The sequence below is a fragment of the Alternaria rosae genome (genome assembly GCF_020736505.1).
Source record: "Alternaria rosae strain MPI-PUGE-AT-0040 chromosome Unknown BKA58scaffold_1, whole genome shotgun sequence".
Classification (NCBI taxonomy): domain Eukaryota; kingdom Fungi; phylum Ascomycota; class Dothideomycetes; order Pleosporales; family Pleosporaceae; genus Alternaria; species Alternaria rosae.
This window is the reverse complement of record NW_025763570.1, coordinates 34,658-60,972: the sequence shown is the minus strand read 5'-3', so window position 1 is coordinate 60,972 and position 26,315 is coordinate 34,658. Positions and strand designations below refer to the sequence as shown.

General features: G+C 54.8%; 11 protein-coding genes across 11 annotated transcripts; 7 read left to right on the top strand and 4 right to left on the bottom strand.

Annotated features, from left to right (window-relative positions):
- Nucleotides 1–938: 938 nt before the first annotated feature.
- BKA58DRAFT_425262 (Alpha/Beta hydrolase protein) lies at nucleotides 939–4,667 on the top strand. The gene is made up of 7 exons (XM_046172919.1): nucleotides 939–1,270; nucleotides 1,321–1,823; nucleotides 1,874–2,249; nucleotides 2,471–2,494; nucleotides 2,555–2,882; nucleotides 2,935–2,958; nucleotides 3,118–4,667. Exons 1-7 carry the CDS (start codon nucleotides 1,094–1,096, stop codon nucleotides 4,371–4,373), a joined length of 2,688 nt encoding a protein of 895 aa, XP_046030173.1. The 5' UTR covers nucleotides 939–1,093; the 3' UTR covers nucleotides 4,374–4,667.
- Nucleotides 4,668–4,772: 105 nt separating this feature from the next.
- BKA58DRAFT_395722 (uncharacterized protein) lies at nucleotides 4,773–6,285 on the top strand (the record flags this gene model as incomplete). Its single annotated transcript, XM_046171320.1, has 2 exons — nucleotides 4,773–5,228; nucleotides 5,281–6,285. The coding sequence occupies 2 exons, from the start codon at nucleotides 4,773–4,775 to the stop codon at nucleotides 6,283–6,285; spliced, it is 1,461 nt and encodes a 486-aa protein (XP_046030172.1).
- An 88-nt stretch (nucleotides 6,286–6,373) lies between these two features.
- BKA58DRAFT_332 (mediator of RNA polymerase II transcription subunit 1-domain-containing protein) lies at nucleotides 6,374–8,676 on the bottom strand. Its single transcript, XM_046168179.1, has one exon. The coding sequence runs from the start codon at nucleotides 8,584–8,586 to the stop codon at nucleotides 6,544–6,546; it is 2,043 nt and encodes a 680-aa protein (XP_046030171.1). The 5' UTR covers nucleotides 8,587–8,676; the 3' UTR covers nucleotides 6,374–6,543.
- A 212-nt stretch (nucleotides 8,677–8,888) lies between these two features.
- On the bottom strand, nucleotides 8,889–9,591 carry BKA58DRAFT_307 (uncharacterized protein). Its single transcript, XM_046167141.1, has 2 exons — nucleotides 9,295–9,591; nucleotides 8,889–9,242 (listed from the first exon to the last, which is right to left on the bottom strand). Exons 1-2 carry the CDS (start codon nucleotides 9,421–9,423, stop codon nucleotides 8,910–8,912), a joined length of 462 nt encoding a protein of 153 aa, XP_046030170.1. The 5' UTR covers nucleotides 9,424–9,591; the 3' UTR covers nucleotides 8,889–8,909.
- Nucleotides 9,592–10,052: 461 nt separating this feature from the next.
- Nucleotides 10,053–10,778, top strand: BKA58DRAFT_313 (Mss4-like protein). The gene is made up of 3 exons (XM_046167411.1): nucleotides 10,053–10,248; nucleotides 10,298–10,452; nucleotides 10,501–10,778. Exons 1-3 carry the CDS (start codon nucleotides 10,183–10,185, stop codon nucleotides 10,685–10,687), a joined length of 408 nt encoding a protein of 135 aa, XP_046030169.1. The 5' UTR covers nucleotides 10,053–10,182; the 3' UTR covers nucleotides 10,688–10,778.
- Nucleotides 10,771–11,080, bottom strand: BKA58DRAFT_433073 (TFIIH subunit TTDA/Tfb5; the record flags this gene model as incomplete). Its single annotated transcript, XM_046173157.1, has 3 exons — nucleotides 10,771–10,818; nucleotides 10,864–11,015; nucleotides 11,062–11,080. 3 exons carry the CDS (start codon nucleotides 11,078–11,080, stop codon nucleotides 10,771–10,773), a joined length of 219 nt encoding a protein of 72 aa, XP_046030168.1.
- Nucleotides 11,081–11,223: 143 nt separating this feature from the next.
- BKA58DRAFT_371306 (uncharacterized protein) lies at nucleotides 11,224–12,369 on the top strand. The gene has a single exon (XM_046169009.1). The coding sequence runs from the start codon at nucleotides 11,586–11,588 to the stop codon at nucleotides 12,045–12,047; it is 462 nt and encodes a 153-aa protein (XP_046030167.1). The 5' UTR covers nucleotides 11,224–11,585; the 3' UTR covers nucleotides 12,048–12,369.
- A 1,423-nt stretch (nucleotides 12,370–13,792) lies between these two features.
- On the top strand, nucleotides 13,793–14,947 carry BKA58DRAFT_445362 (uncharacterized protein). The gene is made up of 4 exons (XM_046174136.1): nucleotides 13,793–14,008; nucleotides 14,091–14,267; nucleotides 14,408–14,576; nucleotides 14,633–14,947. The coding sequence occupies exons 1-4, from the start codon at nucleotides 13,981–13,983 to the stop codon at nucleotides 14,730–14,732; spliced, it is 474 nt and encodes a 157-aa protein (XP_046030166.1). The 5' UTR covers nucleotides 13,793–13,980; the 3' UTR covers nucleotides 14,733–14,947.
- Nucleotides 14,948–15,048: 101 nt separating this feature from the next.
- Nucleotides 15,049–18,947, bottom strand: BKA58DRAFT_406859 (uncharacterized protein; the record flags this gene model as incomplete). The annotated part of the gene is made up of 2 exons (XM_046171989.1): nucleotides 15,049–16,473; nucleotides 16,521–18,947. 2 exons carry the CDS (start codon nucleotides 18,945–18,947, stop codon nucleotides 15,049–15,051), a joined length of 3,852 nt encoding a protein of 1,283 aa, XP_046030165.1.
- A 4,079-nt stretch (nucleotides 18,948–23,026) lies between these two features.
- BKA58DRAFT_371299 (uncharacterized protein) lies at nucleotides 23,027–23,441 on the top strand. The gene has a single exon (XM_046169008.1). It carries the CDS (start codon nucleotides 23,113–23,115, stop codon nucleotides 23,425–23,427), a length of 315 nt encoding a protein of 104 aa, XP_046030164.1. The 5' UTR covers nucleotides 23,027–23,112; the 3' UTR covers nucleotides 23,428–23,441.
- An 897-nt stretch (nucleotides 23,442–24,338) lies between these two features.
- On the top strand, nucleotides 24,339–26,194 carry BKA58DRAFT_371294 (glutamine synthetase). The gene is made up of 2 exons (XM_046169007.1): nucleotides 24,339–24,592; nucleotides 24,962–26,194. Exons 1-2 carry the CDS (start codon nucleotides 24,539–24,541, stop codon nucleotides 25,982–25,984), a joined length of 1,077 nt encoding a protein of 358 aa, XP_046030163.1. The 5' UTR covers nucleotides 24,339–24,538; the 3' UTR covers nucleotides 25,985–26,194.
- The last annotated feature ends 121 nt before the right edge of the window (nucleotides 26,195–26,315 follow it).

Here is a 26,315-nt window from a genome sequence, read left to right as displayed (position 1 = left end):
GTCGTCTAGATTATCGGTGGCGGCCGGAGATGGCTCAATGCGGTATGGCTCGCTCCTATCTGACACTAGCCACACAAAGACACAAACCTGGCGGCATCGCTAACTTCACGAGCTCAGCAACCGTCGCTTGTCAGTCTTTCCTGCTGCGGGCGCCTACGTTGTGCTAGAATTATTGCGGTAGCGGAGAGCGAGCAACAATGCCAGTGCTATTGCACCCGTTCGGCTCGTTCACTGAACATGACATCGTCACAGAGAGTCCGCGTCGACTGCTCACATTGGAGAATGCAAGGGTTATTTGATGCGCTCGAACTAATGGACATTTGATATCATCGCGGTCTGTTTACTGCGCTGCCGTGGCTCAGCCAAACTATTTGACAAGGCCGTTTCGAGCCTGATGCCCTGGCATCTGCGCCGGCCTGAGCTAAACCTTCGTGCAACGGCGCGCATCACAACCTTTTAGTCCATGCCACGACGGTTAACCGAGTGACAGATGTCGTGCTTGCTCGCTCCGGCCATAAATCACGATGAACCTAATCTCGGGGCTGTGGGTTAGCAGCATGCAAGAGTTTGGTTGGGTTTGTTTCCAGAAGACAAATTGGGAGTGGCTGTGGAAGGTCTCCCGACCGTGCACTTCTGGCTCTTTCAGGGCTTGCGCAAGAGGAGAAAGAGATATGTTTGATCTGCGGAGCCTTGCGGCTCGGCTGCCTCCTTCCAGCTCATCAGTGGAGATCTGGACCACGATGTCCGAGCATGAACGCATCCTGACTAACGACCTACCACGATGATGTGCGCTAGTCCTCGGCGCACAGTCGTAGGAATAGGATTTAACCGCCTCCTGCATGCTTCGTTGCGTCTTACGGGATTGGCTGAGTTTGACATCGGTCGGGCACTCCGCCGTTTATGTCTGGCTATCTGCTAAACGTTAACAGAGCAATTATAACAGCACGTCCACCCGGCCCGTCTCTGCATCAGCCTGCATAGCATTTCAGGCGATCAGCAGGAGCTCATTTGGACGAGAAGTCTCCGGTCAGCCAATTTCATTGGGCATCTTTATCTTTCCGTGTCTCATCCTCCTCACATTTTCCCACCCGCAATGGGTGCACCCACAACACCGGAGGGGCTTCCTTTGGACGACCGCTCCAATGCGCTCAAGATACCCATCATCACCTTGATCATCTTCAGCTCGATATTCGTTCTACTCCGCTTGGGCATCAATTGGAAGAACAGAAATTACTTCCTACTAACCGATCATCTCCTATGGACGGGACAAGTAACTCGCAATCAACCCAGAGCTTCAAGCAGTATACTAACCAGCTTCAGGTCATAGCTGTCGCAGGCGCAGCTTGCTGCTACAAGATGGCTGAAGTCGGGGGCGGCAGGCATGTTTGGGACCCGATATTGACTCCTCAAAACATGGAGAAATACCTCTACTTCCTCTGGCTGGGCCAGCTTCTTAACCTATACGGCATGGCCTTGATCAAACTGAGTGTTTGCGCCTACATCTTCATGTTGGACTTTTCGCGAACCTTCAGGATTATCATATGGGCTTCCGTTGTGATCCATGTCGGTGTCAACGTCGTCTTCCCTACCGTTATTCTGTTCGGCGAATGTACCCCATACACCAAGCATTGGGACGTCTCCGGAATGAAACCTGGCTCTTGCTGGGACGCGAAGCCGCGCGTCATCTCTGGATACTCAGGTGCTGCGGTCAACATAGCGACCGACCTCCTCTACACCATGGCGCCGCTTATCTACATTGCGAGGGTGCAACTTCCAAAGCGGACCATTTGGGGCGTTCGCGCAGTGTTCCTATGCGGTCTTATGTAGGTCGCCCTCTTGCTGGCCTCTTGATCGCGTTACTAACACTCTCAAGTACAACCACCATATCCGCACTGAAACTCTACGAGATGAAGTCTTTAAACGAATCGCCAGATCCAACCTACTCGTCCGTCAACCTAAGCGTTTTCGCAATCGCTGAAGTCTTCGTTGGCGCGTTCACTGCCTCGCTCCCGCCGCTACGCAAGACATTTGAGAACGGTCTCCGCAAAGTGCTCCCAACCAGTATCACAGGAGGATCAGGCAAGGGATCAAGACAAAGCTATGCGCTCCAAGTTTCAGGGCCACAGGTCAGCGGAAAGTCGTCGAAGCCGAAGCACGAGACGGATGACGACAGTGAGCTCGGTATACTGCCGGATGAGGCGAGCCATGAGAGGAAAGGCTCCGATCACGCGATCATGAAGACTACACATGTCAGTGTGACAGCCGATAGCAAGAGTATAGCGTCGCGCGACCATACTGAGTGGGCTTAAACGCTTCTCTATACAGAAGCACATAGTAATGATAATGAATTAATGATCTTCAACACATCCTGCTACCCAATACCGGGAATGCATTCCCGTACCGTTACATACTCACGGACATATTCCCGCTCCCATGGTCATCATGATCACCATCAGGGGCTGTGCTGCAGATCCCTGTCTCACATCTAGCCGAGGTACATGCATCGATCAGCAAACTCATCTGCACCACATCACCTTTCATCAACATGTCGAAGCCGTCGAAACCATATCGTCGCGATCTCCAATTTCGTGGCTTCGCCGAGGGACTGACGTACCTCAGCAGCGACGGCCAAGCCCAGTGTCATTATTTCGGAGGCGTCCCGTATGCCCTCCCACCTGTCGGCCCCTTTCGCTTCCAAAAGCCACGGTCACTACCACCATGCTACCGCTACGGGACAAAAGCGAACCCTGGACGATACACGGGCGGCTGTGGATTATGTCCGCAGCCAGGTTCCAGCACGGAAACCCTTGACGAGCCTGCATGGGACGAAGATTGTTTGCAAACCAACATTTGGATTCCAGCTGGGCCATTGCCAGCGGAAGGTATGTCCCTGACTCTACGCGACCTCAACCAATTGAAAGCTGACTCGGGGAGGTTGGCCGGTGCTATTCTGGATTCGTAAGTAATCATTTCCTCCCCGTCACCTCTTAGTGCTTGGCATCGTCGTTTCACGGCAAACAACATTCGAGACAGATCTTCGGCGCGCAGCCGTGGCGCACATTGGCACGGGATATAAACTCTGGCACCACGTGGTAGATCCGCACTAACATCCACTAGACGGCGGGTTCCTGCAATGGGGTAGCCCGAACGGACTCGACCTCCGTGCGCTACTCAGCGAATCCCCCATCCAATGCGTCGTGGTCGCTCCCGCGTACCGCCTAAACGTATTCGGATTCCTCGCGTGCCAGGGGATTATCGACTCATGTGGTGATTTTGGCGTCAATCTTGGCTTCTGGGATCAGCGCATGGCTTTGCAATGGACGTATGAGAATGTTAGCTATTTTGGCGGGAACGCCTCGAACATCACTGTCGGCGGATACTCGGCTGGTTCGCACTCGGTGTTCCATCAGCTGTCGTACGATCTCGGTTGCCCCGATGAGAAGGCGATCGTAAAGAGGGCGTTGATGCTGTCGAATGGGCCAGGCATGCAACCGAAGAGTTTGGGCGAGGCGCAGCATCAGTTCGACGAGCTATTGGAGGCGTTGGCTATCGACTCGGCGGCATCGCCAGCTGAGAAGTTGGCACAACTCCGTTCGTTGTCTCCGCGAGCGATTGTGGAAGCGAGCAATGGGATCAAGCTCCATCAGTTTCGCGCGGTCACCGACGGGTCATTTGTACGGCATGGTCTTCTCGAAGAGCTATCGAATGGTATCTACGCCCAGCGCATGAAACGGCGCAACGTCAAGCTCATCATTGGCGAATGCAGCGACGAGCATCATGTCTACGGTCTTTGGCGACCACCTAGGCCGGGCTTCGACAATATGCTGTACCGCCTTGAAGCTGACTACCCTCGCGAAGCATGCAAGGTGTTGATGTCGCACTACTTCCCCAATCGCAACCTGCCGTCGAAGTACTCGAGCTGGCAAGCAGCTTTCGGTCATATCTACGCTGATGTTCAGATACACGCACTGCGTCGCGGAATGGTAAATGCTTTAGCGAGGCATGGTGCAGGAGATCTCATCCATAGATACCGCATCGAATGGCGTGCGCAGTGTGTTGACAAGGAGTTGCCCAAACACTTTGGTGCAAGTCACGGCTCTGACATGGCGATATGGTTTTGGGGTAATGGAAGCGATCTGACTGAAGAGGAGAAGAGTATTGCGTTGAAAGTATTTCACGATCCGTTGAGCAGGTTCTTGAAGAGCGAGGAGATGAATTGGGGTACGCAGCATGCGATGCAGTTGAGAACACTAAAGAACGATGGGAATGTCGCCATCGAAGAAGACACTCGACTAGATGAAGGCTTGAAACTGTGGAATGCGCTGAAGACGGTTGGCGCTACTGGTGACCCAAAGGACACTGCAAAGCTATAATGGCAAAGTCTTGTCAAGTTGTGAAGAGAAAAGAAAGCTCTCTACAATCTTCAAAAGGCGCGGCAAACCTACACGTTGCTCTATTACCGGATTAGGAAAGTTTAGCACAAATGTAGATTACAGCTAGGTGTCTTCAGGCTCCTACACGTCATAGAAGGCCTGCTCGACCTTGCTGTCGCCGCCGCGAGGTTTGCCATGTCCGCCCTGGCAGCTGCTATGCTTATGCTCTTTGCCCGCGGAACTTATTCCGAAGACATGACTTCGCCTCGGCAACCGCGTCCACATCTCAACATGCTCCAACGTCACATTCTCAACATCTAAATAGTAACATATGGTACTAGCGACATAGTCCAACATCACTAGACACCACGTATCCTTTTTTCCTACGTCCCCGTCATCATGCCGCCATATACCTACGATCATTCCGGCGATAACATACACAGCCTGCTTTTTGAACTCATCCGCCACAACATCGAACACACACTCGATCTCGCGACTCGCAATAGCAAATCTAATACTAACTGGTCCCCCGCGCCCCCAGACCACACACCTTTGATAGTTTTCTTCCCCCAAACCACCCAAGAGACATCCCTCATCCTAAAAACGTGCAATGAGCGACGTATAGCCGTAACACCCTTTTCCGGCGGCACAAGTTTCGGCGGCGCGCTCGCAGCTACAAAAGGGGGAATATGTATAAGTTTCGAGCGGATGAAGAGTATCGTCGCGTTACATGAAGATGACATGGATGTTGTGGTGCAGCCAGGATTGGGGTGGGTGGAGTTGAATGAAAGGTTGGCAGAGAAGGGGTTATTCTTCCCTGTCGATCCTGCTCCGGGGGCGAAGATAGGTGGTATGGTATGTATAGTTTCCTGTACATGGTGTGGGTGATGTGCTAACACCTCGCAAGGTAGCAATGTCCTGCTCCGGAACAAACGCCTACCACTACGGCACCATGAAAGAAAACGTCATATCACTGACCTGCGTGCTACCGTCCGGCGCGATCATAAAAACGCACAACAGGCCGCGCAAATCATCCGCTGGCTACGACCTCACACATCTCGTCATCGGCTCCGAAGGCACCCTCGCCCTCGTCACAGAAGCCGTCCTGCGTCTCGCGCCTTTGCCCCAGAACTTGCACGTCGGTCTAGCCACATTCCCCACTTTCCAAGCCGGGGTCCAAGTCGTCGTCTCGCTCCAAAAACTGGGCCACCGACTTGAAGCACTAGAGTTGGCAGACGGACCGCAAATGCAGTGTGTCAACGTGTCTGGCCTCGCACCCGCACGCGTGTTTAAAGAAGTGCCAACGCTGTTTTTCAAGATCGCAGGGCCATCGGTGCATATCGTTCAAAACCAGATAGCCATCATGCAAGAGTTGTGTAAAGCACAGGGAGCATCTAGCGTTGAAATTACAAATGAAGAGAGTGCGGTCGGTGTGATTTGGGGCGCGCGGAAATGCATGGGCACGGCTCTTCTTGCTATGAAGAAGAAAGCTACTGACCTCTTCTTACACAGCGACTGCGCGGTTCCCATTTCGAATCTCTCCCGTCTCGTTGCTGGAACTCAGGATCTCATCGCCAAAGCTTCAGTCACGAATCAAGCAGATTGGTTCTGTGCCAACGTCGGCCACATCGGGGACGGCAACGTCCACTCCAGCATTGTGTGTCCACAGGAGCACTATGACGCTGCAATGAGTGTCATCATGGACATCGCGAGGCTGGCGCTTAGCTTAGAGGGCACGATAACGGGCGAGCATGGCGTTGGGATGAAGTTGAGAGATGCGTTGGAGGAGGAAGTAGGGAGTGAGGGTGTGGAGGTGATGAGGGGAGTTAAGAGGGCGTTGGACCCAAGGGGCATTTTGAATCCGGATAAGGTTTTTAGGCTGGAGGGGGAGGGGGGTGAGTCTAAACTCTAAGCCTATGTGGTATGAGATATTGGAATACAAAAGGACAGACGTGGGCAGGTGGCTGATGATGCTTGCTGATTACATTCCATGAACCCTCCATCTCCATCCCACCACATCACCCATCAACCTTATATCCCACATCTCATCTCCTACCCGTCACTTCCACTTCTCCCCATCCCAGCCATTACTCCTCGCCCAAGCCAGCCACCCCTCCCTCTCCTCTTCCATCAAATCAACCTCTGGTTCAGGTCCATACAGAAAGTCTTCCTAATCCTTCCTCGCACTGCGGACGGCCTCTTGCCTGAGCCACTCTGCCCAGACACCCAGATCATCCGCGGCGTCTAGTACTTTAGCCAGTATCTTCATTTTCTTATCAAAGAACTCTGCTTGAGCCTGTGGTTGTTCTAAGCTGTCGTGGTGTGCGTGAATGTTTTGCTCCATGGCGACTAGCTCGCCGTTGGTGTGGATGTCGATTGTTACGGCGAGGGGTGCGTGGTATTTTTTCGGTGTCGATGTGTCAGAGAGGAGACCAGAAAGGAGGTCTGATACGTCGGGTGAAGATGTTGTAGCATCAGGGTGGGGTACGTGCAGGGTGAAGCGTGGTGTAGGCGGGTTATAGCTTAGAGTAACGTCGAGTTGGACAGGAGGTAGTTCTCCCTGCGCGGACGTCTGCGGTGGAGCTGTTGTTGTGGGATGCTTGCCGAGCTTGTGGGTCGGAATAGGCTTTTCAGGTGCGAGGTAGAAGCAGTCTCGTATGAGAGATGTGACATGCGCGTACTGTCTTAGCACGGGCAGCATCTCGACGAGTTGCTTCGGATGGCTGAAGGGGAGGCTTTCGAGCGTGCGGCTGTACTCTAGCTTGGGTATGTAGAGACTCATGTCGTGTCGCCTGTCCGAATCGCCTCCGGATGCGTCTTGCACTAGAACTGTCCGCGAGCTGCGTATCTCGTGAGTGCGGTCGCCTGTTGTGTTGGACATGCCTGGATCTACCTCGCCTGGCCTCAGAGCTAGGCCGGCGAATGTTGTAGGTCGGAAGTCGTCGGTGCGAGGCTCAATGCCAACGATCTGGTAGAGCTGCATGTGCACAGCGAGCGGTACGACGAGGGGGGGATTGAACTTCGCGACAAAGCGTACGTTGGGGAGTCTTCCAGCTGCGGAGTCTAGGTTCATAGCATCGTCGGTTTGCTCAGGGGCTTCGAGGTAGGTCGGCTTGGGGTCAAGCCAGTCTATTGAGGATGTGTTCATCAGCATATTGTCTAGGGAGACATTTGCGTCTGCGTCGGCTGACTTCTCCACAGCGTCGCTGATCCAGTCGTCGGAGATACGTATGGGAGTGTAGAGGGTGGAGGGCGAAGATTCGCATTCGATGGTCAGTGAGTACATCTTGTTGCGACTCCAGCGATGGTCTTCCGGGTACGAGGCAGACTCAGTCGGCGGGTCTATATGCGCCCGTCCATCCATCCAGTATTCCAAACTCAGACCGAGACACGATCCGCCATTGAGCCTGGGTCGTCCGCTCTTCTTGCACAGCACTTCGCGCTCGGCCCTGTATGTCCTAAACCGCTCGTCCGGCTTCCTGTTTGCGAGCTCCGTCTTCTTTTCATGTTCGAATAGTTTCCGGAGGCTCGTGTAGACTCCCGCAATCGCATTGTAGCAACTAACTCCGCCGTTCTGCGGGGAGCCCAGCTTGTCGAGCGTCAGCAGCTTCTCCAAGCTCTCTGAGAAGCGCTCGAGCGTGACGTTCAGCTTGCTCTGGCCGGGAAGAGGTTTCAGGCTTCGCACAAGAATCTCAGAGCCTGTCGCGCCGAAGTTGAGGTCGGATCTCGATTCGTCCAGGCCAGTCTGGAGATTGACACTAACAATCTCGTCGTTCTTGAAGGTGACGTCGCACAGCGCCTCGTCTCCGATCAAGAGACTCCAGGTGCCTGCTTCGTCCATGTGCTTCTCGCACGGGATGCCCATCTTCTTGCACAGCGCAAGCAGTCCCTGCTCGCTGACGCGTCCGGGCTTCTTGCCGATGATGTCTATAATTTCGCGCAGTCTGCGGCTTCGCTCTGCTTCGTCGGCGCGTCCCATGGCACTTGCGCTCATGCCCAAACTGGACATGCCCAGCCCGCTCATGGTGATACCCATGCCCACACCTCCCATGCCCGAGCTCGCGACGTCGTTGAGCATATTAAGCACCGCGGGCGAGTCGTACGACATCATGTTGATATTGCCGGAGGGAGGGACGCTGCGTGGGGCGGGCGAGGAGAAGGCATTGAGGTGTCGCGAGGGCGTTTCTTTGTCTTTGGGCGTTGGTGTGGCCATGATGGGCGTTGGTGAGTGCGCAAGGCACTGCGTATGTTAATTATGCAGTTGAGTGAGCCGTGGATGTTGCGGTATCATGTTGCGTGTATCTTCATGTGAAGCGAGGAGGAAAGGTCCGTCGCGCGCAAGGTACGCCCACGGTTCGCTGGGCCTTGGCGTCCCAAGCAAGGCAGCACGTCCACGCATAACTTTAGGAACGCACGCTGCCAAAGTACTGAATATGTTTCCATGTCTAAAGTACGAGTACATGCGTGGGGTATCATAACGCGACGCCTGGCCTAAGCCCAATAACCTGAACGCCAGCTCCATCTCCGGTGTGCAACTCAGTCCAACTCAACTACATCGTCCTCAACAATCTCACTAATCTTTCCCTTCGCCCTACTCCCTGCGGCCCTCCCCGTCTTCTTCTTGGGTGCAGCCTTCTTGGTCCTAGCTTCTTGTAGCAACAGCTCGTTGAAAATGTCCTCGACCCCTTCCTCATTATTGTACTCAATGGCACGTACCCGTTTCTTGGGCCGTGGCTGCTGCACTTCTTGTTGGCTGCGCTCCTTCGCTTCGACTTCCCAGCGCTTCCTTATCTCGTCTTCGGTCTTGTTCTCCATGGTGTGAAAGGAGGCGTGGTGGCCGCAGCCGTCGCATTCGTATGAGGATGACGACTGGAACCATGATTATTTGAGTAGATTGGAGGTGTGGGACAGTAAGGCTTACCTTTAGCGGATGCAACATGAAGCGCAAACACGGACACTTCGCTGCGAGGAGGGACGGCTTGTGGTTGCATTGGCCGCGGGGAGGGACATAGTTCATCTGCGTCCAGACATTGGATACGTTGCCGGCCATGTTGACCACACGATTGTAGGTGGAGTAGGATTGGGCGTAAATGACCCGGGTTGATTAAAGCGCGAGGTCGTCCATCGCATAGTGTTCACTAAGTGCACAGAAAGGTCGGGCTGCGCGCAAACGCCAAATTGACTCGAATTCACGTGCTTCGACTAGCGGTAACCGCTTTGGGAGAACCCCGCTCCGCAAACCGTCTGGCAACGTCATAGCTGCTCAACTGTGGCTTGCACATATACACAGTGTATTGTTCTCGAATAGATATGGAAGCAAGGCACATAATTTCTCAGTAACCACTGGTCTCACGCCACAGCCGTGCGGCACAGTCGGCATGGTCGGCTTAAGCAAACACACTGTGATTGTCAATCGGTCCGCATTGGTGTGAGACTGTTTGATTTGGAATTGCCCCTCGTCCAAGTAAAGTGTCAAAACCCGACCAGGACGTATGTCTAGACCCAATACTGCCAATGACAGCAAACAGCCCCTCAACCGCAAGCAGCATAAGCGGACGGCTTCCCTCTACCCGTCATGCGTCGGCGGCAGACCCTCGCGGTTGAACCGAATCAGGCCTCGGCGCTAGGCCAGTGGTGGGGAACTTGGATGCGTAGGGCGCTTCTTGTCCAAGTTGACGATCGATACAGCGGGGTAGGGACTCGAGTATAAAGCCCGAGGTGAAGGCAGTCCAACACGACAATAGATCTTTCAACCTTCACAACCTTCACAACTCCACCAACCAACTTATTACTCCACCAACAATTCAAGATGCCTGCCGGAGGATGCTTTTGCGGTAACGTCCGTTACGAGGTGCAGGGCGAGAGCGGAGGCAACGTACGTGATATCCTGATAAGCTCCCTGCCGTGGCTAATAGGATACGCAGATCCTCTGCCACTGCCTTGACTGCCGTAAGATCACCGGATCCGCCTACTCAACCAACGCCGTCTACTCGGACGAGGGCTTCAAGGTCACCAAGGGTACGCCAAAAGCACACACGGTCAAGGGCGACAGTGGAAACGACGTCACTTCCATGTTCTGGTATGTATTCGCTACGGTATAGCGGTGTTCTGTTCTGACCTCGTGCAGCGGCGACTGTGGCTCGACCATGTGGCGCCAGGGCGATACCTTTGCCGGCAAGCGCATCATCAAGGTCGGAACCCTTGACGACACCAGCATCCTCGACAACATGAAGATGAACGCCGAGTTGTATGTGGACCACAGGCCGAAGTGGGTGGGCTCCCAGGAGAGCGCGGCGCAGAAGTCGGGCATGTAAGGATTAAGCGGTCGAGCGGTCGAGAGCGGAGAAGATAGGCGGGGATAAGGTTTATTGACGATTTGAGCCATCCAGCCAGACGCCTATTCAGAGTCCGAACTCTCTGGTTCCTTCAAGCGTTCTCTCATCATCTGTGACTGTCAGTAGTGACCATACTAGATGAATATGATACCTACCTGGTTCAGACGGGCCTTGAGCTCATTGATCCTCGTTTCCTTGACCAGAATGTGCTCCTCGTCGAGCTCCTCGATGATGTATTCGTTGTTGTTCTTGCTGTCAATGTCCACCAGCATGGCTTTGATGGAAGCGTCGCACTTGACGAGTGTGCCTGGGAAATCAGTATCGCGAAAACTCGTGGGAGAGGTGTGACATACCTCTGATAGCTTTGACCATGTTGGAGTGTGGATGCGATGTTGCGGGGTGCAGGTGGGCTAAGTAGAAGACTGGACAACAGGGTGCGAGCGCGCAACTGACGCGATTGCTTGGCGCCATCATGTGGCACGTCAAGTTCCGGTGCCTCCGCTACATCACTTCAACACTCCCACCGTATGCAATGATAAAACCGAACACCGTGGAGCCTACCATGACGCTGGTTTATCAACTTTGCATATCTTCATCACCATGTAGACTGCAGACCTGTTCAGTTTCTTCCTTGTACGAGATGCCACAGAAAGATGATTCCATTGCGCCTACTTCACCAGCTACTTGAAGAAGTAGCAAACGCTGCGGGTAATGCAGGCGATACAACTGCGAACAGCCCATTCTCCACCATCTCCTCGCGCATGCCCTACCACTACCTTCGCCCCGCGTACGAGTCTTTCACTGGGGCAGCCTTACGAATGCTTCACCATCTTCACTCAATACCCACACTACGCTCACTGTAGTTCAACCAACAGCAATGGTGTACCTCAGTCTGCTCGCAGAAACGCCCTCAGCGAGTGAACCAAGCATCTTCCCCCGCGACGACGACGACTTGTACCCAAAAGAACGCCAGGACGTCGGTTTCTTCAACTACTACTTCCTCCTACTTGGTGTCCTCGTGGTACTCATCGCTGTCGCAATATGGCTCATACACCGCCGCAAAGTCCGCCATCGGGCGCTCTGGCGTCAGAACGGGCAACAAGCATTGGCGAGAGACGTGGAAGCCTGGCCTGGTACACGGAGGCTACACGGACGATGCAGGGCCACCAACTCTGTTCTCCTTCGCCCACCTGAGGGACTGAACGAGCATGGAGAAGCGCCGCCGCCCTATCAGCCCAAGTCGGAGGCAACATCTACAATTCTCCCGATACCGCTTCGAATCCTACCAGCATACGAGAGCGGCCGACCACTACCGCCGCAATACAAAGCGCTACCCTGAACGTCCTCAAGAACTTCTTATTTGACTGATCGAAATGACGAACGACATTGTGTGCTCCAGGCTCAAGTTTTGTTTCCGTCTGGTTGCAGACAGGCCTCGTAGTAGTCGGCAACCGAAGCTATATCCCACCATGCAAGAGGCTGTCGAACCTTTGTAAAAGCCTGCAGCGAAGCTATGAGGACAGGGTTTGGGTACAACTGCGGTGGATAGTGGAGGAAATACTTCAATAAGAAGGAGGAGGCTACACTAGCGTCCATTATGTTACCCAGAGCCTTTGTCAGTCATTACGAATACTACCATCAATACCACACTCACGTTTCTTTTTCTTCCCTCTCCATGCTTCGCAGATATTTGTCACTTCCGAGTCATCAACTACAACGACCAAACCCGGCGTATGCATGCGTAGAGGTAGCGTTGGAGATCCTTCGATCAGCTGCATGATGCAAGCCACATCCACGCAAGTGGGGCATCGCATCGCCAACGACCCTTGCTGCTTGCACTCCCCCGCTAATACCCCCAGCTCATCTCATCCACGCGAATATTGTTGTCTTTGTCAACATGCCGAAAATGAGAAGATGGAAATGCCATGTCCATGCCGATGCAAGTAGCTTGGTTGCCGCTGCATGCTCGCGTACGCGATACCTTGCCAGAGCATAATGCCGATACTTGACAAACCAAGATGCCGCACCACGGCCAGCAAAACATGTGCTCAAATCGCATGAACTTCCACTCCCAGCATCTGCATCTGCAAACTTCGTCCGAGCCAACTCTCATAGCCCCGAACAACTACAGAACTATAGGACGCAGACGTCACAGCAGTGTTATTCAGCGACATGTCAGCTTACATTGCTAGCCCGTGTTCGTGGCTTGCATGCATCGTGCCTTTCCACATCCGGCAACGCGTGCAGCGATGGTATGACGCCATGCAGGATGGAAGGGTTGGTAATGGAATACAGTAGATGATGCGATTTTACACAAATACAGTTGTGCCTGACTAGCCGCTAAAAGGGAAATGTGTGGAACATGATGTGCCAATGAGAGGAGACGTATTTCAATGTGGAATGGTAGGGTAGCGTTTGGTGGCTTCATGCAGGTTGACCTACTTCGTGCATCCTGCGATATCCGAGCTCGGGGCCGAGTTCAACCACAACAACGCCGTGGAATACGTTTGCTAAGCAAAGAGTGAAAGCTAACATGGCGGTATTACACTCACACGTTACTGGATATGTATTTGAGTTTCATGCTAAACATAGCAGAAAGTTCTGGCGTTGATACACATCCGTTCGTCCATGCATCAACGCATGCTGAAAGGACCTGCGACTACTGCATCGGCCGCCGGTCCTCTCGCGTAGACAAGCCGCTTCTTCCAAGATGTCAAACACGCTACTTAACCACACAATTGATACCAAAGCCACTACTGATTTCCGATCTCTAGACCAGTTGGCGTGCAAGCCATCTAGAACCTGCATACATGCATGCAAGCCATCTTGCCCTTTCCTTTTCCTCTCTCTTCTCGGTATCAAGGAGGAGTAAGGTATGTGTAATCAACTCGAATCGTTCTCACCGAACGGGAGGCGAGGAAAAAGGAGGAAAGGCAAAGGCAAAGTGTGTTGCTTGGTCAGCTGTGGGTGTCTAGGAAGGGAGTAAGAGAGGGAGTGGCGGTATGCTATGGTTACATGCTGATTACGTGGAAACGGTCAGTGATGGTGACTTGGGATGAATTGCTTTGGTTGGCCTGGAGGGAGGTATCAGAGTGTTGGTGTGGTATAGTAGGAGATGATATAAGAAGAAGGAGGAGTGTTGAGGGGAGGTGTCACTCTCCAGTTCGAGATATATCATCGCAACAACATTGTAGATTGCCTATTCCCTACTGAGATCTCCTACACCAGTATACATATCGTTACTCAGTTTCTCACTACCTCACTGCACAGTCATGTCGACCTCCGGCGGCCTTTTCATCAGTAAGTCACACCATCACTTCTGCTTCTCGGTCTCTATCTCACGTCCACGCATACAAATAACCACCTACTAACCAAACGCCAGTCTGCTGCACCGAATCCACCACCTCCGCGCTCCTCCACCCGTCCCATCACTTCAACACCACAAGCGCCACCATGCTCACCACAAACGGTGGCCGTGTGACGCAAGACGCCATAAACAGCATCTACTGGGCCGACCAAACCACGCCGTTGGGGTTGGTCATCGTGATGGGCCATGCTGGTACGTTCACCTCTTCCACTCCACTCCACTCCACTCCATCCCATCCCCATCCTCGTCCCTCAAAAGAGCAAGAGTACATACCTAGATGGCCTATATGATGGAAGTCAAACTCCACCCCTCAATCTAAGACTCCCACCTAGGTTGCACACACCTCACAACCACTCCCGAAACCACCATCCGCACCGACATCAGCGCCCTAAAAGGCAGTCCCTACGTCCGAAAAGACATTCAGATTGTGGGATACGTGGTAGATCTGTACTCGCGAACTCCAGGTACCCCGGCCACAGATGCGAGGCTGAGGGAGGTTAGGTACGTAGTCATCCCTCCATCTTTAGTATAGAATAGGCTAGCTGACAGGAGACGAGTGTACCGAACAGGGGCGCTTCGACTTCAACATCGGCATCGGCGTCAGGACAGCAACGCACGTCGAACCAGGGAGAAAGTATGGGTCCGTTTTGGAGTTGAGTTGAATTGAGCTGAATAGGAAATTAGACGGGAATACATTGAGCTATCTAATTTATTTGACGTTGATGATGAGAGAAGAAATGTGTCGTGACAGTATATAAAACCATGATTCATTACAAGTCAATATGAGCGGGCCAACAAATACACACATCTACATGTCAAAGTACTTCCACCACCATCGTATTTAAGCCCGCCTTACTGCCATCCAATCTAGCACAAAACCCACCCCCCAAACCAAGACCAAAACCCGGGTATCCAAGAAAGAAAAAATCACAAAAGCACTCCATCATCCATACCATTAATTCAACATACATTCTCAAGGCAAATCCCCATACGTCTTGCCCCTCCGCCAAAACCTCTTACTCTTCTTCTCTTCCTCCTTCTTCCCCTGCTGCATAGGCGGCATCTCAGGCGGCCCAGAATTCTTTAAGAAGTCGGCAAGATCACTCGTCGCAGTCCTCGACCCACCACCACCGCCAGCGCCAGCGCGTACATTATCAGCGACAGCAGGAGCGCGAGCTTGCAATCTGGGTTTGTTGTTCGAACCGGAGTAGGAGTTGGAGGAGGATACGGAACCAAAGGGGGGAGCGCTGCCGTTGCCGTTGCCGTTGCCGTTGCCGTTTCCGTTTCCGTAGTTGTTGCGAGGAGTGGATGTGGCGGATGACAGGGAGGGGTTGGAGGACGCGGCTGCGCGTGCGCGGGCAGCGGCGATTGTTTCTTCGCTGAGCATAAAGGGTTGGGGTTTACTGGTAGACGGGGGATCCATCCCGTTTAGGAAATCCATCAGGCTCTCTTGACGGGGCGCTTGCTGTCGCGATGGAGGAGCCTGTTGTCTTTGCGCCTGGGGTGGGTGTTGATTTGTAGGCGTAGGGAGCGCAGTGAGTTGGTCCTCGTCCTCGTCCTCATCGTCTTCGTCTTCGTCAGACAGATCGATGGCGTAGGGGTCCTTGATGCGGCGACGCGTTCGCGTGATGTGCGGCTCATCGGGCCCGGACATGCTGCCGCTGAGTTGCTGAGGTTGGTTGGAGTAGGCGGGCTGCACGACACTGGGCGAGGGGATCAGGCCAGTGCGCGAATTGATGGTCTGCGTGCTGTCCTTGGATTCTAGTGTTGAAGAAGCGGAGCCGTATGCTGACTCGACATTGCCGTGTCCGCCGAGCATCGTCTCGAACTGGTCCGAATCGACGGTCGTCCGGAAGGGCGCAACGTTTCGCGGTATCCTTGGCTGGCCGTGGTTTGCGTCTGGCGGTCCTTGACGGATGAAGTCGATCAAATCGCCATTGCCGGTGCTTAGACCTGCTGGACTGCGTGGCTCCATGTTCGGGCGAGCTCGCGTAGCTGATCCGTTGGCGCTGCCAGACTGTTTCGACATGGACATCTTACGTCCGAGAGACGACGTCGACTGGTTGCCCGACTTCTGGCCGTTCCCACTGATGTTGACAAAGGGCTGCACGGGCTTCTCTTGTCCGGGAGAAGGACCAGTGGAACGAATAAAGTCAGCAAAGTCACGCATGGACTCAGACTCGATCTTTGGATCTCTTGCAAGCGGCCTGGTGACAACCTTCCGACTGGGGGAAGGCTTGTGATTGGCAGCGGTAGGTCCCTTGGCCCTCGGTGCTGTGGTGTTGGGCAGGTTCGCAGTCCCAAACGACTTGTCTTCGGCATTGACGCGGGGATACACAGTCACGGACGATGCAGAGGGCCTTCGTAGTTCCGCCTTCTTGACGACGGGTGACTCCTTCTATCGATCATTAGCACATGTGATCCAAGGAAGCAAGCACGACTTACATCAGCAGTTCGCACGCTCTCGGGGGTTAATGTAAACTTTACCGTTTCCTGTCCTTTGACCAAAGAGTCGAATTCGCGGGCGCGGTCTTCTTCAGACATGCGACCGCTCAATCCACGGGAGCGGTGGCTGCCAATGGACTCTCGTCCGCTTGATACGACGGGATAAGCGCCCTGCTTCCGAAGAGAAGAAGAGGTCGATGTACCGCGCTTTAACGAAGAGTTGTCCGAAGAGGATTTGTCGGCTGCCACGTGCGGAGAGCGTGTCGAATCGTCGGTAGACAGGCGGTTTGGTCGTCGCTCGGATGTATCAGTCGCAGAAGTAGGACTACGCCTGGGACTATCCGAGGTACGCACGCTACGGCTTGTGTGAATCGACGGCGTCTTCTTTTTGTGTTGTGGAGTGTTGCTTTCGACTTCCTGCAACGCAGGTAGTGACGAACCACGCGATGCCGAGCGAGCTAGATCCTGTCTTCTGGGTGCGCTGGTGGGACCTTCGTATGCGGCGGGGCCTGGGACCAACTCGGCGCCAGTAAAAGACCTTCTGTTGACTTCTTTGCGTGCTACGGAACGGTCTGCCGCGTTGGGCTTGCTGTCAGGCGAGGGAGTGTTGCTGTACGTGAGCGACGTAGGCGTAAAGTCTCGGGGTGGCACTTCAACGTAGCCTCCACTTCCCGGCCTCCTCCGCTCATGGGGCGAATCTGCTGGAGAGTTTGAGGCTGATCGTATAACGCTGTCCGATGTTCGCGCGACGCCAATGGCACGATGCTGCTCTGGCTCGTCGTCTGATGGCTCGTCGTCGAGATAGGAACGCCCTTCGGAATGGATAGGGGCTTTCGGTGTTGCCAAGGGTGTTCCTACAGGTGATTTGAGGCTTGAGCTGCGGGTTGAGAATGTGCGGACCAGTCCTGGAGGGCCAGGTCGTTCAATTGACATCCTCTTGGATCGCATGACCTGGGGCGGGCTTTCAGCGATGGTCTCATGCGTCTCCTCAGCCTCCCTAACCTCCTTAACCTTCTCAGCCTGATGCTCTGGTTCCTGCGACGGTCCAACCGCGCTCCTCCGAAAGCCCATGCCAGTGGCCGCTGCAAATGCCACCATGGAGGCATCGTCCTCGGACGACTCGTCCTGTTGGTCCTCAGTGTCTTGCTTCGCATTTTCCTCTGTTTCTGGTAAGGGGGTATCTTCGTCAGCAGAGTGCGCGGGCATAGTGAATTGTGGTGCCTGACGCAGCGGCATTGATATGGGACGGGGCCTGTTGCTTTTGATGGAGGACTCCACCAGAGAAGACAGCAAAAGGACACTGGACGGCCGCTGGGGACGCTGAACGGGCGTCTCCATGCCTGAGCCCTCAGCCTCGTCTTCATATGTGGACGCCAGACCAGGCACCTCGATCTCGTTGACGTCGTTGTCGCCCATCGGGAGGGGTATGTTGGCGGCGATGTCGGTTTCGGTAGGGGGGTGTTCGGGCAGGGGCTCATGCTCGTCGTGTACGGTGTTGATGGTCTCGCGACTGGCTTTGCGGTGGTGTAGGCTCGAGTAGCTTGGGGCAGTGTGGACACCTCGAGGGGACATGGGCGTTATGGGCGATCGCACGCGCTTCCTCCACGTCCTCCAGAGCCTGCCCAGCGCCGAGTTGAGGGCAATCTTCTCCACGTCGGGCTCTTCGATGATCAGACGCTCAATGAGCTGTTGCTCGGGGTCGTCGTTCTGCTGGGCCAGCTTCTTCATCCTCGCTGCCATGCGCGAAAAGGCCGCCGAGCCAGCGACCAGCAGCAATTGCTCGGCCACGTACTCGATGACCGAGGTGAGGAAGATGGCAGAGGCCCAGGCAACGAGCCCAGCCTCGTCGTCCTCGTCTTCGTCCATGCTGAGGCCACGCTCCTGCTGGACATATCTCTCCTCGTCTTCATCCTCGAGCTCGCCCAGGCGCGTATAGACCATGATGCGCAGGCGGGTGCGCTTCCACACCTTCTCCACGTCCCACCTCTCAGCAGCCCGTGCATGCGCTGTGGAGAGCTCCTCGTCGTCCTCTCCTGCCAACAGACCCTGCAGCTCCTCGTCGGCTGCTTCAATGGCATCGCGGGCCAGTCGCGGCTTGAGTACGTCGGATACGGCGGGGCGGATGGCAGTCAGGGATGGCGATCGCGCCGACGAGAGGAATGCGAAGAGCAGGTGGTCGAGGAAGGCATTGAGCAGGGCCAATGCCTGTTCGGAAAAGATGGCATTTTGCAGCTCATCTGTGTCGGCATCCTGGTCGCGCAGCTGAGCATTGTGGTGGTCGGTAACCGTCTGTGAGGCGACAGATGCAGCAATGTAGGCTGGCGCAGGCCGCACCGTCGTGGGCATCTGGAAGGTGACGGAGCTGGCCAGAGAGGGCGTCTTGTCGCTGCTGAAGCTGTGGCTCCGGCTGGAGCGCGACGAAGCCATTCCAGCCATGCCAGTCGTCTCGGACAGGGCGTGTCGATGCATGGCGCAGGAGACGTCTACCGCATGCACGTCGGGAATTCGGGAATTCGGGAATATCGATACCAGAATAAGATCAGGCCCTGGACGGGTAATATGGGCTTGCGCACGAAGAAAAGTACAGCGCTCCACGCTACCTAAAGGTTACGGTATTATTATCATGAATTCGACCCTGAAGCAACAAGAAGAACGGGCAAAAGCACGGGCAAACGGCTGGTGGGAGATTGGGCGAGCAAGAGTATCAGACCAGAATCGGGGGTTGTCACGGCTTGTGAGAGACATCCCAGCGGCGATCCTGGACGGTAGTCTCCTGCAATGTGCCCTGGCCTAGCTGCTTTCGCCGGGGTGGAGACTCAAACGCCTACTTGCTGCCCGCCTAGTATGTAAGTCGCTCTATGGCTTCTCGCCCTCCACAGCCAGACAGGCTTTGTGCTACGCCGGCGTAAAGCCGCTATACATGTCTACCAGCGAACGGCCTGTCAAGGTGGAGTCGTCGCACCATTGGACCAGGACCACGTCTTGGTTCCGTGCAAAATGCTCGCCGTACCTGCAGCTTTTCTTTTTGCTTAACAGCCACCCTGCATCCCGACGGATATTATCGTGCTGCGAAACGCCTTCGCCGTGTTTTCGGCGCGAGACCGTCACACAAGACACCACTGCGACAGACGACTGTATTGGCTCTACATGGTCACGCGTCCCGGCGGCGTGGTTCGCGACGAGTCAGCGCATCCTTTCGCTAATCTCAGGGGCTCGCGCTGAACAACCACGGTTCTCGACAATGTACGGCATACTGCAGTTTGTATAGGGCAAGCTAGCATATAATGTGGCGCCGTTCCTCTGATGCAGATCGCGAGGAAATACTCACAATTTGCATAGGTACCCTTTGGGGCAGCCGCGGCTAGCATCTCTACCACACTCTGCGTCAGCGGCGGATTTTAGAGCTATCGCAAGATCGTGCTGCGACTTTGTTTACGAGCAACGCACATTGAAATAATTGACGGAATCGCATCACATTCCAGAATACAGATGCGACTCCTTCATTAATAGTAAGTAGTAAGTAGGGGGCAAGTGATGCGAACTCCGTCTAGCATATGGGCTCTGCTGGTTATGTTTACTGCTAATTACACAGTCAAGCCTCCTAGTCATACTCGATGTATTCCTCAAGCGACGCTTCCGTGAGTCCGTCTTCGTAGTCTATCCACCCTGCATCGAGAAATGCTCTGTTCGAAGCGCGTTCATCGTCGGAAAGAGTCGGTACTCGGAGTTCGCAGTGACGTGCATGTTCTTGGAGAATGTAGTCGGTACTGGGCCATGCCAGGCCGTGGTTTGCAATCTGTCTGTCGCGCTGCGTAATGGCGTGTATCTCCGCAGGACTCTCTAAAGGCCATTCTTTGTGACTGAATGGATCATTGCTGCCAGGCTCGGACGACTTCAAGACCATGCTTTGTCCCATTAGATGTCGCGCATTAATAGGGACATCGCGATAGTCTCAAAGGTTGCTGTTCGCCATGCCTCTATCAAGTCGTTTCGTCAGCCAGTCCTTGAGTGAACGTCGTGCGGTACTCGCCGTCGAAACTGCACCGCTATATCAGTGTTGGTAGCGGGAGAACGCGTAGGTCCACGGGAATCAAGTTGTCGAGAGAGCGGGGAGTAAGAATGATATAGCCAGAAGCATTTCGTGCGCGCAGTGGAAGGGTAGAGCTTGGGCCGGACTGTCTTCCGTTGACGCACTCTTCTCCAGCAACTACTAGACTCCTGTCAGTATGTTCAGCTGAACGCACTGCACTTGTATCATGTCCATAGCCTCTTGCTCTATCTCAGCCTTCTGAGCCGCATGAGCTACTCCTAGACCCTCCACATGCCTTTAGATCCAGATAAGCGCCGTAATCACTGTGTAGCTATGCGAATACTCCGTGAACAAACCGAAAGGTCACATAGTCTCTAAACACAAGCTATATGCAAAAAACCCGCAGAGCAGGAGCGTCGTGGTTGCTGTTACCTCATCGCAGTCGCTCATTGGCCACGGCTGCAGCCCAAGCTTCCTCCCCTCATCATGCCCCAACTTCACGACGTGACCACACCACACGATTGAATCTTCTTTTCTCGAGTGCTTGCTCCCTGCTCTTTCAATTTCGTCGCGTTCCAGGGACGTCTCGTGCTTCCACCCTTCGCGGTCCGTCAGGTAATGGCGATGAGATGCCGGCGACACCAGCCAAGGTCTCCTGCACCAGCGTGAGACGGTAAGGACCTGTGTTTGAAAGAACGCAGCTCGAACTGCAGTGGATACCGTTTACTTGTACTGTCTTGAGCGAACTCCGAATTCTGCTGCCCCTTGCTCATGAAGACGCTGAGGAAACCGAAGCGGAAGGAACGACATCGCGTTTCTCGTCTGCCGCTGCCAGAAGGAGCGGAGTATAAACATCTCCATTTCACTGCCCAGTTTGGAAGAAACCACTCAGGTAAGCAACAGGTAGTGGCAGCACGTGGCCCCACGATGTACTCCAGTCTCTCCTTCTCTTAATCCGCCCTCTCCTTCATCCTCTGGCGCAGCATCACCTCGATGTGAGCGAATGGCCGCCACGTTGTCCCACTCGCAAGGCGATACCTACAGTCGGAGCAAACCTCGCTGCTGTTAATCGATCCCATGTCCTCAGCATAAGTACATGCCAAGGCGTGTCCGTCGACGAACCGAGACCGGCAACATGGCTCACCTACAAACCTATTGCGGCCCCAATGGCAACAGGGCCGGTGATAGACGTGTTCGATATAACACATGTACCGCCGTGTGAAGGGCAAGTCTTATCTGAGCGACCAATTCGGAGCCCTGGAGGTGCCGACGTGAGTGATTGGACGAACACTGACCTTTCGCAGACAAGAACATATTGCCAGTGTGCAAACACGCAAACACTACGTGAGGCTCATCCATTGTGCAGAGACAGAGACAATAACGCGGAACCGTCTGCTCGCAATCCCCTGTTCCATCCCGACGTTTGGTGTCGCAACTGCTACTTCGTCAATGCGTCATTGGCATTCACCATGATTGGCCAATGTCGATACAGTGGACCATGAATCGCCGACAGTCACTTCTCCAGCTTGTTCGGAAGCTTAGAGACAGTGATCAGGAGAAGCTAATTGCGCCATTGACTGAGAGCGGGTGGAGTCGTACTAACGCAAGATCGGTGCGCATAACCTATAGCATCATCGACCCCATCCGTCAGCGACGCCAACATCTACCCCGGATTTTCCAACACCATGCTACTGGCGCCATTTCCGGAGGCCTAGCTTCTCGGAGGTCGGCCATGGCCAAATCTTCCCCCGTATCGTTCCGAGCGCTTCGTCCAGCGTAGCCTGTGCTGCTGCAGGTACACCCGTTTCTGCCACCCCACCACACCCATATTGCGATGCAGGTCATCAGTCGTCCCGGACCGCGCCAGAGGGTTCGTGCCACACTTTGCTTCTGTGCGCAGCGACGCAGCCCAGAAGCCGACGCCATGTGGCATAGGCCCCGTTCGCCGATAGCTGCGTTAGAGGGAACAGATCGACGTTGGGGACGTCTGATGGTTGGCTCCATGCCTCCCAGCGCAGCTAGACGTCGTCTCGCGGACGACTTGCAATGTCTGGTGGTGTTGCGTCTCCGGTTGGTATAGGCCGCACGTGTGAGCACTGTCCATGTTCAGCACCACCACTCGACTGGCCGACTGGCTGCCTGGCGTGAACCATGCAGATGAGGCTCCCTGGATCAGCGCAAGCTATCATCTGGGGAAATACAAGCATTCTCGACCACGCTCCAGCACACGAGCGGGCCTCCAGCCTTGCCTAAAGCGGAGATGACACCGCCACATGCACGGTTCCTGATCTTCACGTCAAATGTCAGGCTGTCTGTGAACTGTGATGTGAAGTTTGCGCAGATAGTGCTACCTGTGAGATATTGACATCGTGAAAAGCTGTTGTTGTGTCGCTGATGGGCAAGTATGTCATCCAGGGCGCAACGGCCGGCGGCGTTACTCGATAGACTAACGTAACATGGAAATTCGCCCATGTCCCTTATCTCTGGTGCCAGGGGGCATGCAGTGCTAGCGGATCGACGGCTCGCCCGCAACCCCGCTAAGCCCAACGTCGACGCACGATAATGTTGAGCCGACGTCGCTGTGCGGCTTTTTTACCTTTGTCGGGATGTCTCGAACGCGCTGGATTAATCACAATCGTGGGGTTGGAGAGGGATTATCATTTGGATGACGGCAATTCGTGCAACTTGAATGTGCCGCGTGCGCGCGCTGTGTCGCCGGCGGGCCAGGAAACCTGTGGGGTTGAGATGGGAATCTTCCAGCTGTACCGTCGAAGTCGAGACGACACCAACGACAGAGACTTCCAACGCTCTTCTAGAATAATGCACGTCCTCTGGTCCCAGGCAACAAGCCGGGCAGACCGGTCGGAAGGCTATTAAAGCCTCGGATGCTGACTACAAGAAACGACGTTGAGCGGTTTGCGTGATGCTGCCATGACGAGGCAAGACTAACTGCAACTGCAGCCATTGGCCCGAATCGGTCTTATCGCCCCCCGATGTCAACCCCGGGCAACGGCGCGCCCTGCCCAGCGCGACGGTTATGCACTACAGCGAGCTGGGCATGCAGGTGTCGCGAGACGTGGACGCGCAGGGTCTGGGTATTCAGGGTTACGCAGCTCGTGTTGGGCACAAGTTGACGATGCATACGAACGGCCATGGCAAAGCAATAGTCGAGTGGAGCGGTGTGTCGTAACTGTCGTTGGTACAGGCCAAAGCCGAAGGGCATGACCAATTCGGCAGTACCTGGATAAAATTAGCTGCCCTTACAGCGACGCTACCCAGCGTCAAATCGCTCAAACTCGGAAGCTGGTGAGGCTGTGCGTCTGTGCGTTCGCCCGTCAGCCAACATCACGATGCGCAACAAAGACCGCGTGGGCCTATGGTAAGCCTTGGAAACCGGCGACGCGAGATTGGGCACAATATCACCAGACAGATGGTACAACCGTGGCTAGCGGAAGCCTAGAGATTGCAGAGTGGGCAAGGCATGCTGGGATGCGGCGTAAAGTTGCGCGTTTAGAGACATTGATTGCTTCTTCATCCCACGGAAACAGTTCGGCGACGCCTCTTGGCTACGGCCAGCCTAAGTAGTATCTGAGCACGGCTAGCCCCGCCACAGGCCGAGACAGTCAAAGCAATCCAGCATTCTTACCTTATAACAGACCCCCCAGGCCCGCTATCCTTATCTACTTGCCCATCATAACTCCCCACTTCACACAGAGACCCCTCTTATAACCCCTCCACTGCCTTGTCTCGTCGACAGTCAAGAGTTACTTGTTATTCCCTCACCACCACACATACACAACCACAGTCATGGTACGTGTCGCCGACTGCTCCTACACGCGATTCTTGCTGACCCATATCCTAGGCGAACTCAACGATTGTTTCCAATGCGGCCAACGTAAGTCTCACTGCTCGCGTGCTGCCATCAAATATCTGCTAACGCGCATTGCAGCTCAAGAAGTACCTCGACCTCCCCCAGAAGGGCGCCGTCATGGCCGAGTACGTCTGGATAGACGGTTCCAACGGAATCCGCTCCAAGTCAAAGGTGAGCATTTTCCAGCTTTCCGATCCCTCAACCCGATCTCTACGATCTCTGCGATATACCGCGGCATTCACACCACGCTACGGCTGCGGATCGGTCTAGTCTGCGGTTCGAGGTTTCTAGCCGAGAGCAGCAACTGGCTGCGACGCGCCTTGCGATACACAATCTGGAGAAGCCATTCGACGACTGGAGTCGCGAGCGTGGTGGTCTGCATGTGTGACGCACATGGCGCCAATCGCTCCTTCTGCCGGAAGTTTTGGCGTTCCTCCCTTATCGCACCCCACCACCAGCCACAGCCCGCAGTGACGTCGTTTCCCTCATCCCACCCGACTTCATCCCGATTACCCGAGGCTCATACTGACATGCACGCAGACTCTCAAGAGCAAGGTCGAGAGCCTCAAGGACCTCCCAGAATGGAACTTTGACGGTTCGTCGACGGGCCAGGCGCCCGGCGACAACTCGGACGTCTACCTCCGCCCCGTTGCATACTACCCCGACCCCTTCCGTCTGGGCGACAACGTCCTGGTCATGTGCGAGACGTATATGTCGGATGGCTCGCCCAACGCCTACAACTTCCGCCACGACGCCGCCATCATCTTCGAGAAGCACAAGGAGCACGGCTTCTGGTTCGGTCTGGAGCAGGAGTACACCCTTCTCGACGAGTTTGGCTGGCCTTACGGATGGCCCAAGAACGGCTTCCCCGCCCCTCAAGGCCCCTACTACTGCGGTGTCGGTACCGGCAAGGTCTTCTGCCGTGACATTGTCGAGGCTCACTACAAGGCCTGCATGTACGCCGAGATTGCCATCTCCGGCACCAACGCCGAGGTCATGCCCGCCCAGTGGGAGTACCAAGTCGGTCCCTGCCCCGACATCTCGCTCGGTGACCAGCTCTGGATGTCGCGCTTCCTGCTCCACCGCGTCGCTGAGGAGTTCGGCGCCAAGGTTACCTTTGCGCCCAAGCCCATCCCCGGTGACTGGAACGGTGCCGGTCTGCACACCAACGTCTCCACCAACGAGACTCGTGGCGACAACGGCATGAAGGCCATCGAGGCCGCCATGGAGAAGCTGTCCACCCGCCAAGCCGAGCACATGGCCGTCTACGGCTCAGACAACCAGCTCCGCATGACCGGCAAGCACGAGACTGCTTCCTACGACAAGTTCACCTGGGGCGTCGCCAACCGCGGTTCCTCTGTCCGTATCCCTCGCGCTGTCGCAGCCGAGGGCAAGGGCTACTTCGAGGACCGCCGCCCTGCCTCCAACGGTGACCCATACCAGATCACCGGCATAATCGCTGAGACCATGTACGGCAAGGTCGAGGGCGCCGATGTCGCCAGGTTCGCCAAGAAGGCGGAAACCGTCGAGACCGAGATGGTCATTGACATCCACAAGCCATAAACAAATCTTCCTTTGCTCCTTCTTCATACCCCCTTTCGCGCTTAGACTATTTGTTTGATGATGTGGCCGCCTTCTTTTGATGGCTGGCTCTTGGGCAACAGTGTTTGGTCTTGTTCTCCTCATGCATAACAGCCTTTGAGGTTGCTTGACGACTTGGAATGGAACTGGAACGTAATAGCACGAGCAATGAATTATGTCCAATTGTCTTGACTTCTCATTCTGATGTTTATTTGATTTAGTGTCGCATGCCTCTCACTCTCGATGACTTGCAGCTGCGACTATTGCCGACAACGAACGGCTACGGTTAGCACAGGCTGATATAAGCCGTGCT